This window comes from Pituophis catenifer, unplaced genomic scaffold (genome assembly GCF_029215685.1).
Source record: "Pituophis catenifer annectens isolate HBS135680 unplaced genomic scaffold, rPitCat1.0.hap2 SCAF_16, whole genome shotgun sequence".
NCBI classification, from domain to species: Eukaryota; Metazoa; Chordata; class Lepidosauria; order Squamata; family Colubridae; genus Pituophis; species Pituophis catenifer.
Genome location: NW_027256896.1, coordinates 17,559,681 through 17,572,448, shown reverse-complemented (window position 1 = coordinate 17,572,448; position 12,768 = coordinate 17,559,681). Strand labels below are relative to the sequence as shown.

Sequence of the window (12,768 nt, the reverse complement as noted above, 5' to 3'; positions counted from 1 at the left end):
TTGGCTTCTGCTCCTCCCTGCTTTTCCATTCCAGGTTATTCCAAAGGACTATAAGACTATGACAGCTTTAGCCAAGGCCATCTCAAAGAATGTCCTCTTCGCTCACCTTGACGACAATGAGAGAAGGTAGGTTGGGATCTAGGATGTTAGTTTGGTCATGAAACATCTGCAAGAAAATAACCAAGCTCAGAGAGCACCAAGGACCTCACAATCCTCTTCCTCCTCCTCCTCCTCCTCCTCCTCCCCCTCCTCTCTGCAAACCTCACTCCCTTCTAGGACTGATGATGTAACCTTGTTGGGTAATGAAACATCAGCAAGAAAACAACCAAGCTCAGAAAGCACCAAGGACCACTCAATTCTCTTCCTCCTCCTCCTCCTCCTCCTCTTCCTCCCCCCTCCCCTCTGCAAACGTTGGGGGTTTTCTGGAACGCTGACACCTCACTCCTTCTAGGTTGATGATGTAGCCTTGTTGGGTAATGAAACATAAGCAAGAAAACAACCAAGCTCAGAAAGCACCAAGGACTCCTCAATTCTCTTCCTCCTCCTCCCTCCTCCTCCTCCTCCTCCTCCCTCCTCCTCCTCCTCCTCCTCCTCCTCCTCCTCCTCCCTCCTCCTCCTCCTCCTCCTCCCTCCTCTCCGCAAACCCCACTCCCTTCTAAGACTGATGATGGGTATCGAATATCCAGATCGGCTTTCAGCCAAAACGCGGATTACATCAAAACCCTTCCCCCAACAGTATTTTTGTCTCCCTAACAAACATTTGATCCTATGCTTCACCTCTCCGTTGTTTTCACTTGTCCAAAACTTTCTAAAAATCCTGCTTTATTATTCGTTTTTTTAAAAAAGGGCAATGCGTTTTTTACATTAATCCAGTCGATCCAGCTGCTGGTTCGCATTAGCGGGTTTATTTTGGAAGAACCTGGTTGCCTTCATTATTTTTTGGGGGGGGGGGGGGAAACGGGACCCAAACTGCTCCGCGTTGTGTGAAACAGCTGGTTAAGTCTCATCCTTACCCAAAAGTAACCGTTTCTAAGCTTTCCAGAAACAAAGGTGGCCTTTGAATTGGCTACAACAGCTGGAGGAATCTGTTGCATTAGAGGGTGTCTCAGCTGCCCGATGCAGAACAGAGACGGGCGGGTAATAGAATATTTGAAGCGTTTAGTAATTCCAGATTTGTCATGTTTTAGAAAGACGCCTGTGTCTTGAGAGGGAAGGGAATATTGCAGAGGCCGTCCTTGATTTACAACAACAGTTCATTTAGTGACCATTTAATGTTACAATGGCACTGAAAAAAAGTGCCTCGCGACAATTTTTCACCCAACCGTTGGATCACACGATCAAAATTTCGGATGCTTGGCAACGGACTGATATTTATGATGGCTGCAGTGTCCTGGGGAAATCTCCTTTTGTGTCCTTCTGAATCAGCAAAATCAACGGGGAAGCCAGATTTGCTTAACGACCACGTTAGTAGGGGGTTGACTTCTGGTCATCCGAGAGAATGACCATTTCACTCTTTGCCAGCTGGTGTCACTGTATTCAAGATCATGCTTGTATTGTTGGAATTATAAAAAAAAAAAAAAAGAAAAGGAAAAGCCAAGCAAAAATGTATTTGGAGACCCATAGTCATAAAACTCTAAATACTTTGCTAAAACTTTAGACTGTCATTGTGAAGGTCAGAAAATACAGACCACCAGGGGTGGGGCTGCTGGGAGTTCGCAGGGGTTCGGGAGAACCTCTAACTAAGATTCTGTGCAGTTCGGAGAACCCCCAAATCGAGTGGTGGGTTGCTATCAGTTCGCCCCGGATTGGGCGAATAGTAGCGGTGGTGGCAGGAGGCTCTGCCCACCCGGGTCTATGCACAGAAGAGTTGCGCGCGTGAACGCACGAGCGCCCCCGAGCGAACCAGCAGCGATGGGTTTTGAAACCTGCCCCTGCCCAAATCCCGCTCCTGGCTGGCCCCACCCACCCTGCCCCGCCCCTCCCAGGAGTCTCCACGTGGCCCGTTTTGGATGCAGGTAAGTGCAGGGTGCACATGATGGCTCAGGGAGGGTGAAAAAATGGGCCTACCGGAAGTTCAGGGAGAGCCTCCAGAGGCCTGGGGAGGCCGTTTTCGCCCTCCTGGAAGCTCGAGCAAAGCCTCCAGAGCCTGGGGAGGGCAAAAACAGCCTCCCCCTGCCTGTGGTGCAGGAGGCTGACTAGGCCATGCCCACCAGGGCCACACCCATCCAGCATCCGGGCAGAAAAACCCCTTGCTAAAATTTTTGAAGCCCCACCCCTGCAGACAGCCATAAACAGCAGTCCTGGTGAAAAACTGGCTACAGGAGATCCATGTAGTTTGAAAAGGGCTCTCCTTTTTTGGACCACACACCAGTGGTGGGGTTGCCCCCGGGTTCAGACCGGTTCGCAAGAACCGGTAATAAAACCGATGGGAGGCTCTGCCCACTGACCCGGATGGTCATCATAGGCAATCTGCGCATGTTCAGAAGAGCACTTGTGCGTTGTGAGCGAAGTGCGCGCTGGCACGATGCGAACCGGTAGTAAAGGTAAGTATAAGGAATGCCAGACATTACAAAAACTGCTGATGACTTAATTTTTTTATTAATTTGTATGCAAAGCTCTCATGCGTCTTGCTTCTTCCTCAGCGCTTCTTCATCTTCTGGCAGCTTGCAGACGTGTGGACTCCGACTCCCAGAATTCCTCAGCCAGCTGGGGGAATTCTGGGAGTCGAAGTCCACACATTTGCAAGAGGTCCCGGCGGAGAAATATCGTTGGTCCAGACAGAGCTGGGTAGCTCACAAACTAGTTTTGCTGAAATGACCCAGGGAAGGAGAAAATTCGCATTGAGCGTTGTAGATCGAGGTTCCAGATTGGATTCTTAGCACCTCCAATGCATATCGGCATAAAACGTGGCACTTCTAATAGAGCTGGAGAAATTCCTATGCTCCAAATCCTGGAGAACTGCATCAAATCAGTGGTCAGCCGTATTATGGAAGTTGATGGACTAGTGAGCTGACTTAGAGTAAGGCAACCTCCTGCATTTCTTCTCATGCTGCTAACTCCAGGTAACATTTGGTATGTTTAATCACAGCTGAAGAAGGGAGGTGAAAGCTCTAGAAGAATGTTTCTCAACTTCGGACACTTGAAAATGTGTGGTCTCCTCCTCCTCCTCCTCCTCCTCCTCCTCCTCCTCCTCCTCCGCCTCCTCCTCCTCCTCCTCCTCCTCCTCTTCTCCTCCCTCTCCTTCTCCCCCTCCTCTCTTCTTCTCCTACTCCCTCTCTTCTTCTCCCTTCGTCTTCTTCCTCTCCCTCTATTCCTCCTCCTTCTCCTCCTCCTTCTCCCCCTCCTCCTCTTCTCCTTCTCCCTCTCCTTCTCACCCCTCCTCTTCTTCTCCTTCTCCCTCTCTTCTTCTCCCTTCTTCTTCCTCTCCCTCTATTCCTCCTCCTCCTCCTCCTCCTCCTCCTCTTCTCCTTCTCCCTCTCCTTCTCCCATCCTCTTCTTCTCCTTCTCCTCTCTCTTCTTATCCCTTCTTCCTCTCCCTCTATTCCTCCTCCTTCTCCTCCTCCTTCTTCTCCCCCCTCCTCCTCTTCCTCTTCTTCCTCCCTCTCCCTTCTCCTTCTCCTCCTTCTCCCCCCTCCTCCTCTTCTTCTCCCTCTTCTTCTCCTCTCCTTCTTCTCCTTCTCCTTCTTCTCTTCTCCTTCTTTCCATCGTATCAGTGTCCACAGTTTTGCATTTACCCACCACTTCAGTCTGCAGCCTCTAGTCATGTGACCAAAATTCAGAGGCTTGGCAACTGACTCCTATTTACGACGCTTGCAGCATCCCGGGGTCAACATAATCCCCCTTTTGCGACCTTCTGAAAAGCCAAGTCAATGGGGGAACCCGATTAACTTAGTAACTTAACAGTTACTAACTTAACAACTGCAGTGATCCACTTCACAATGGTGGCCAGAAAGGTCGTACAGCATGGCAAAACTCACGGAACAAATGTCTCGCTTAGCCACGGAAATGTGGGTCTCAATTGCGATAATAAGTCAAGGACTACCAGTACCATTGATCGCCTAGACTGGCTCCAATTCCTGTTTTACTTCGGAGAGGTTTCATCCTCACTTCTCACCTTGCTGAGCTGCTCAACAACTAGACCAGAAACCAGAAAGAGTGCAGAGAAGAGCAACCAAGAGGATTAGGGGACTGGAGGCTAAAACATATGATGAATGATTGCGGGAACTGGGTATGTCTAATTTAATGAAAAGAAGGACTAGGGGAGACATAAGAGCAGTCTTCCAATATCTCAGGTGCTGCCACAAAGAAGAGGGAGTCAAACTATTCTCCAAAGCCCCTCAGGACAGGACAAGAAGCAACGGGTGGAAACTCATCAAGGAGAGAAGCAACCTAGAATTAAGGAGAAATTTCCTGACAGTTAAAACAATTCATCAGTGGAAAGACTTGCCTCCAGAAGTTGCGAATGCTCCAACACTGGAAGTTTTTAAGAAGATGTTGGATAACCATTTGTCTGAAGTGGTGTAGGGTTTCCTGCCTTAAGCAGGGGGTTGGACTAGAAGACCTCCAGGTCCCTTCCAACTCTGTTATTCTATTCTATTCTATTCTATTCTATTCTATTCTATTCTATTCTATTCTATTCTATTCTATTCTATTCTATTCTATTCTATTCTATTCTAATTCTGTTCCGTTCTATTCTAATTCCATTCCGTTCCATTCCATTCCATTCCATTCCATTCCATTCCATTCCATTCCATTCTATTCTATTCTATTCTATTCTATTCTATTCTATTCTATTCTATTCTATTCTATTCTATTCTATTCTATACGACAGGAGACGATCTGGTGGCCCAAGGACCCTTGGGACACTCCGAATGACCCTGACGTTGCATTTTGGATGTTCCAGTCATATTTGTATCCTCCTTCGGCTACCCAGGATGCCAAGATATCTGTTACGGAACAAACATAGCTAGACTAATCACCCAATGACGTAGGCGGGCCGGAGGTGCTTCTGTGAAGTCGGAGGGACAGATCTACAGCAGGTGGCGACGACGAAGAAGAAGGCAGCTGGAAGTCACATCTGGAGAAATGTGCTCCTCGCTCTGCATTCCTGCAGCTGTTTGGCTGGCCTGGTTCTGTTTTTAACATTCGGCGCGGTGGCCTTTCCTACCAGATCATCTGCAACTCTTCTTCTTCCTCCCTGACACGTTGTTTAGAAGCAAGCCGTGGCATTATTGTTCTGCAGACACATCAGGCGTTCAGATTAGTGGGGTCTCTCCCTAGGGAATCGGGCTAGATTAGAAGCTTGCCTGCATGTGCTTCTTCCAGATGGAGGCTCAAGAACATTGATAAAACAGATGGGAAGGCCCTAAATCATGTTCCCTTGAATGTGCGAGAGGAGAAGAAGGAGGAGGAGGAGGAGGAGGAGGAGATTCATGGCCCGAAGAGCTAGATTTTGGCCTGGAATTTGGGCTGACTTCTCCCAGGTGGGGGTCACAAGGGAAAGTGTGTTGAATTAACCGAAGACCTGGCTGTAGCAACAAACGTCTGCTTCGTTCGGAAATAATAAAGCCTTCAGGAGAGGGTCATCGTCAAGACAGGGCACCCAATTGCTTTGCAAAAGTTCCAGATTTTGAAATCTCCAACATCTCCTAGGGCAGGGGTCTCCACCCTTTCGGACCTCAAGGACCACTAAATTCATAATTTAAAATCTCACGGACCACTAATATTTATTTATTTATTGGTTCGATTTATATGCCGCCCTTCTCCGGAGACTCAGGGCGGCTTACAATATGTTAAGCAATAGCCTTCATACTTTTGTATATACCTGCTTAGTAGGGCTCCGGTTCTCCAAACTACTCAAAATTTCCGCTACCCGGTTCTTCAGAACTGGTCAGAACCTGCTGAAACCCACCTCTGGTTAACTCCCAAACTCGGTTTCAGCCGACCGTCCCTTGCAGCAAAAGTCAACTTGAACGAAGCCCAGGAGCTGAAAATATCCCCGTGAATCATTTCCTTAAAAATGCACTTCTAGAATCTTGTTTCCGCTTTGCAAACAGTCGGGCTTTTATTGCTGGGTTAATCACTTTCTATATTTTTCTCTCGGCATTACTACATTCTGAGAGGCTTCCTTTACTGTAAGTAGTCTGCGGTCACAATGGGAGGTGGGGACCTTGGCGTGACCTGCACAGATTTTATTTGGATTAACCCATTCTGGAAGGAGATAAGTGTTCTCTTGGGAATCGTAGTTCATTTTCAACTCGGGTCGCAGAAAGCCGTAATCGCTTTGAGAGCCCTATATGGCTCGAATCGGAGTTATTCCCGAGAATATTTTCCTGTCTCGGATTTTATTTCCTGGTTTCTTTCTTGATTAGGTGTTTCTTTTACCGTTGTTGTTTTGTAAGTAACTCAAGGGGGTGAGCATACCTAATAGCAATAGCATTTGGACTTATATACCACTTCACAGTGTTTTACAGCCCTCTCTAAGCGGTTTTTTTTTTTTTTAATTTGATTTATATGCCGCCCTTCTCCGGAGACTCAGGGCGGCTTACAATGCGTTAAGCAATAGCCTTCATTCTTTTGTATATTTTATACAAAGTCATCTTATTGCCCCCACAAACTGGGTCCTCATTTCACCTACCTTAGAAAGGACGGAAGGCTGAGTCAACCTTGAGCCTTGGAGAGATTCGAACCAGCAGAAATTGCAGGCAGCTGTGTTAATAACAGGGTGCACTAAACCACTGTACTATCAAGGCTCTCAAGGTTTACAGAATCAGCATATCTCCCCCAACAATCTGGGTCCTCATTTGACTGGCCTCAGAAGGATGGAAGCAGAGGTGGGTTTCAGCAGGTTCAGACCAATTCTGGAGAACCGGTAGCGGAAATTTTGAGTAGTTCTCCCGAACCTCTGCAAGCCCCCAGCAGCTGATTTGAACCCAACCGTTCCCGAAAAGATTTGCCATTTTGTCTAGTTTTTTTGGGAACAAGTTAGTGGGTTGTTTTTTTTTTTTAAAAAACGAAATGAACCCAACTCAGCCCCGATTGTCCAGCCAGGAAGTGATTCACTTCACTTGTTTTGTAATCATATGAAAGGAGATTTGTGAAGCTCATCCTGTGGAGGAGCTGTACAAGCAGACGCGTGGATTTATGGAGAAATGGGCGAGGTCTACAGAACTAAAGGACTAAGAAGGCATAAATTGGTGAGAGGTGACAAGAACGACAGAATGAAAAGCATTCCGGAGTAATAGATGATAATATTTGTAGCTCAGGGGTTTATTATTATTATTATTATTGGTTAATCTTTAGTGAGATTCACAGCCTTTGAGGCTGGTTAATAGCTCAGCAGCTCGAGTCCTAACCAAGGACCTAGGAACTGTTAAGGTATCGTCGGAGGATGTACTATTATTATTATTATTATTATTATTATTATTATTATTATTATTATTATTATTATTATTATTTGATTTATATGCCGCCCTTCTCCGGAGACTCAGGGTGGTTTACAGTGCGTTAAGCAATAGCCTTCATCCCTTTTGTATATTTATACAAAGTCAGCTTATTGCCCCCACAAACTGGGTCCTCAATTTACCTACCTTAGAAAGGATGGAAGGCTGAGTCAACCTTGAGCCTGGCGAGATTCGAACCCTGCAGTAATTGCAGGCAGCTGGTGTTAATCACAATGCTTTCAGTCTGCTGAGCCACCAGGCCCCTGAAGGTTGAACTGGGGGTGGCCTTGGTGCTTTCCTTGCAGACGTTTCATGACCCAACTAGTAACATCATCAGTACTAGAAGGGAGTGGGTTTGTGGGTGGGGGGAGGAGGAGGAGGAGGAGGAGGAGTACTGTGGCATCCTTGGTGCTCTCCAAGCTGGGGGGTTTTCTTGCAGATGTTTCGCTACCAATCTAGGTAACATCATCAGTGCTAGAAGGGAGTGGGGTTTGTGGAGAGGAGGAGGAGGAGGAGGAGGAGGAGGAAGAGGAGGAGGAGGAGGAGAATTGAGATGTCCTGGGTGCCCTCTGAGCTTGGTGGTTTCCTTACAGACATTTCCTTACCTAACTAGGTAACATCACCAGTGCTAGGTAGGGAGTGGGGTTTGCTCTTATTTTATACACTACTTCATTATATACACTGTATACATTACTACATTTAGTACTACTACAACCACTATATACTATTGCTACATTTGATATACTTAATGTATATAAAATGAGAGCAAAACCCTCACTCCCTCCTAGCACTGAAGATATTATCTAGGTCGGTAATGAAATGTCTGCAAGAAAACAACCAAGCTTGGAGAGCACCAAGGACCCCACAGTTGTCGCCCTCCTCCTCCTCCTCCTCCTCCTCCTCCTCCTCCTCCTCCTCCTCCTCCTCCTCCTCCTCCTCCTCCTCCTCCTCCTCCTCCTCCTCCTCCTCCTCCTCCTCCTCCCCCTGCAAACCCCATTCCCTAGCTGGGTCATGAAATGTCTGCAAGAAAACCAACCAAGCTTGGAGAGCACCAAGGACCCCACAGTCGTCGTCCTCCTCCTCTCCACAAACCCAACACCCTTCTAGCACTGATGATGTTACCTAGTTGGGGTCATGAGACGTCTGCAAAAAACCTGCCAAGCTCAGAGAGCACCAAGGACCCCACACGGAGAGAATTGGTGGAGGTTTAGCTGAACGTTTGGCTGTTAAGAGTTCTCTCTTCGAATAGCCCGAAGAGGAAGTTTAAAAAATAAAATAAAATAACAGTTAAAACGAGGCCATAAGTTGTCAGTTCAAAGAACGCTGCTCTTTCTAGCCTGGTTTTTTTTTTCTCCACCCCGTGAGTGTTCAGTTGTGTGTTTTCACAGTTGGCACCAGAACGGACTATTTACTATTTCCTTCCTTTCTCACTCCACACCCCATCACTCTTTTCACCCTTAAAGTGCCACCCATAATGGCATCTATGCTGGGGGGAGCTGCTACTTCTCTCCCCGCGGGAACCCCTCATTCTCCTCAACTCAGGATATTTACTTTCCCTTTATCTTCCATCTGAAACAACAAAAGTTGAATTTCCCCCCCTCCTCCTCTCCCCTTTGACCCGAGGGCACGAGAAAGGTTGCATCATTTTGAGCAGTTTTAAACCTGTCCTTCCATCTTCGGTACGGAGAATCTAACAATCCTGGGTTAATGGAAGTCAATCCAGCTGGCGAGGTACCTATCAGACACCTTCTGCCTGAAAAGAGAGACCGTAGAAAGTCAGGCTTTGAAAGCAGCCAAGTCTCTCGATTTGTCCTCTGGACAAAAGCTGTGCTCTCTGAGCTTGGTTATTTCCTTGCAGACATTTGTTTGTTTGTTTGTTTTATGTTTGTTTTATTAAATTTATATACCGCCCTACTCCCGAAGGACTCAAGGCGGTGAACAGGCACAGAATAAAATACATAAATACAAAAGTTAGAAACATAATTAAAACCAAATTAAATAATTTAGCCCAAGACAATTAAAAATCCCAATAATTTAAAACAAATTAAAATTCCACTTTAAAAATTTAAAAGAAAGGGGAGAAAATTAGGCCAGGCTGGCTTGCTGGAATAGGAAGGTCTTAAGAGCGCGGCGGAAAGTGCGCCGATCCGGGATCCTCCGTATTTCCGGGGGGAGCTCATTCCAGATAGTAGGTGCCCCCACAGAGAAGGCCCTCCCCCTGGGGGCCGCCAGTTGACACTGCTTGGCCGACGGCACCCGGAGGAGCCCCTCTCTATGAGAGCGTACCGGTCGGTGGGAGGCTGTTTGTGGTAGTAGGCGGGTCCCGTAAATAACCAGGTCCTAAGCCATGGAGCGCTCTAAAGGTGGTAACCAAAACCTTGAAGTGCACACCGGAAGACCACCGGGAGCCAGTGCAGCTCGTGCAGGAGACGTGTCACACGGGAGCGCCATGTTGCTCCCATAACCACCCGCGCGGGCCGCACTCTGCGCCAGTTGGATCCTCCGGGTGCTCCTCAAGGGGAGCCCCATGTAGAGAGCGTTACAATAGTCCAGGCGGGAGGTGACGAGGGCATGAGTGACTGTGTGTAAGGAGTCCCGATCCAGAAAAGGGACGCAACTGGCGAATCAGGCGAACCTGATGAAAAATCCTCCCAGTCACGGCCATCAAGTGCTCTTCTAAAGACAGCCGTGAATCCAGGGAGGACGCCCAAGTTGCGAGCCCTCTCCGTGGGGGCCAGGTAATTTCATTACCCAACTAATTTAATTTAATTTAATTAATTCAATTTATATGCCGCCCCTCTCCGAAGACTCCGGGCGGCTCACAATACATTTTAAAAAATCATTATAAAAAACATTTAAAAATTAAAAACATTAAAAACTCATTCACAGCCATTCATGGCCGGGTATCTCGTCAGATCGCAAGAGCGAGATCAACGGCCCCAGGCCTGCCGGAAAAGCCAGATCTTCACCGCTTTTCGGAAGGCCAATAGGGTGGGGATGGTCCGGACCTCAGAAGGTAACTGGTTCCAGAGAGCTGGGGCAGCCACAGAGAAGGCCCTCCCCCACGGGCCCGCCAGCCGGCATTGTTTAGCTGACGGGACCCGGAGGAGACCAACTTTGTGGGATCTTACTGGTCGCTGGGAGCTATGCTATAAGCCTGGCCCTGAGCCATGTAGGGCTTTAAAGGTAATAACCAACACCTTGAATTGTGACCGGAGACCAATAGGGAGCCAGTGCAGCTCGCGGAGAATTGGTGTAACTAGGTAACATCATCAGCGTTAGAAGGAAGAAGGGAGCACTGATGATATTACCTAGTTGGGGTAACGAAACGTCCGCAGGACAACGCTCAGAGAGAGCACCGAGGACCCCTCTATGAAATTTGGAGATCTCCTAATCCAATCCTCTGCCCATCGGGGGGGGGGAATCTTCATCCCTTTCAAGGATGAAGGACTGTCCGCTCTGCGGCTCACATGTAATGTTGGTTTTAACCACGAGTGGATGACGGGACCACAGATGGTTGAACCTCGTGCGCGATAGGAGCCCCTAAGCCCTGTAAACTGGCACTGTGCATTTTATAGACTTGTGCATGACTCACAGCAGCATCAAAAGAGACGACTATAAATGGCTTCCCTTCGTCAGGAAAGCTTGGTGGCTGAGTGGCTAAACCCTAAATTATGGTTTCCAAACCACATGGCGGGATCAGCATTCGGCCCAAACTAAACAGTTTGTAGGATGGTTTAACCCCAACGCATGGATGGACCCCACTGGCGGGCAGGGCTACAGTGTCTTAACCTTACTTTATCACACCCCTACCTTCTCGGTAGTTCGTTTACTCCTAGCTTACTCACAGAAACACCCCAGCGGAGGGTAACTGAATAACAGAGTTGGAAGGGACCTTGGAGGTCTTCTAGTCCAACCCTCCCTGCTCACACAGGAGACCCCCATCCCAACAAATCCTGCAATAGCCTAACGGGTGAACCCCAGCCACGGCGGTGACTGGTTACTGGTGAAATTGTAGATTACTGGTGCGACGCGCGAAGATGCACCTGGATAAACCATGATGTAGGAATGACAGGTCTTCCACTCTTTATGGTGGGCTGCTGGGGGTTCGCAGGGGTTCGGGGAGAACCTCTAGCTAAGATTCGGTGCAGTTCGGAGAACCCCCCAAATCCCATTCCTGGCTGGCCCCCGCCCACCTCTCCCCTCCCCAGGAGTCCCCACGTGGCCTGTTTTGGATGCAGGTAATTGCAGGGTGCATGCGGAGGCTCGGGGGAAGGCGAAAAACGGGCCTATCGGAAGTTTGGGGAAGGCCAGGTAATGGGCCCATTTCCAGCCTCCAGAGGGCCTCCGGAGCCTGGGGAGGCCGTTTTTTTGCCCTCCCGGAGGCTAAGGAAAAGCCTCCGGAGCCTGGGGAGGGCAAAAACGCCACCCACTTCCATGGTGCATACCGCCAACTAGGCCACACCCACCATGGCCCCACCTATGCCCCACCCACCAGCTGGGCAGAGAACCCCTTGCTAAAATTTTTGAAGCCCACTCCTGTGGGTCACACATCACGCTAAGCCTAAACGTAAGTTTTGATTTTTGTTTTTTTTTGCAAAGTCAGGCTATTACGGGTTAAGGTTTATATGCGGCAATTCAGCCGTGAGTCGGTGCGTTTTTGGTGACCTTATTAGTCTCAGAAACCAAGACGTACCTTAAACAAGCCATGCGTTTTTGGGCAATGCATGAATGCAACCCATAAAGTTAGCGCGTCGAGTGAAAGTTCACTTCTCTTTCGGCATGTTAAAACTTGTCATTCGCCTTTGATCTCTTACTGCAGTCTTCTTTATTTTGGGGAGAGGGGCAAAAAAAAAATCAAATGTGGGTTGGGTTTCCTCGCCCCCACCAATTATCCCATCAGCAAAGCGTTCATGTCTGAACAAATTCTTCTGCTTTATTCTCTTATCGGTTGAACACCGAGCATCCCCTTACATGAAGGTGGTTGTTTCCACCCCTCCAACTCCAATTTAGAAGCTTAGATTTACCGCGACGAAGCTTTACGTCCTTCAAAACGCATCGCGCTTCCTTTAAGGGGGTTCGTCGCGCGGGGCCGCTGCCGGTTTTTACGATCTCGTTTTCGCAGCGGTCGTTAAGCAAACGCGACGGCCGTCGTTAAAACGAAGCCAGCGGTGGTTATGTGTGAACGTCGTGGTTGTTCCAAGAAACCCATTGTTCGCAATGGGCGGGTTTTTTAAATAAATAAATAAATAAATCCCAGTTCTTGCCCCACCACCCCCCCAATGTTTAATTCACATTGTTTTAATTCGGGCCAAAGTATATAATT

At 48.1% G+C, this 12,768-nt stretch overlaps 1 protein-coding gene across 1 annotated transcript in view; it reads left to right on the top strand.

The window, feature by feature from the left end:
• Positions 1-12,768, top strand: part of PRKAR1B (protein kinase cAMP-dependent type I regulatory subunit beta) — an 80,899-nt gene that overhangs the window by 22,538 nt on the left and 45,593 nt on the right. Inside the window, exon 4 of the mRNA XM_070954953.1 lies at positions 35-126. Coding sequence (XP_070811054.1) covers positions 35-126 — 92 coding nt within the window. The remainder of the gene's footprint in view (positions 1-34; positions 127-12,768) is intronic.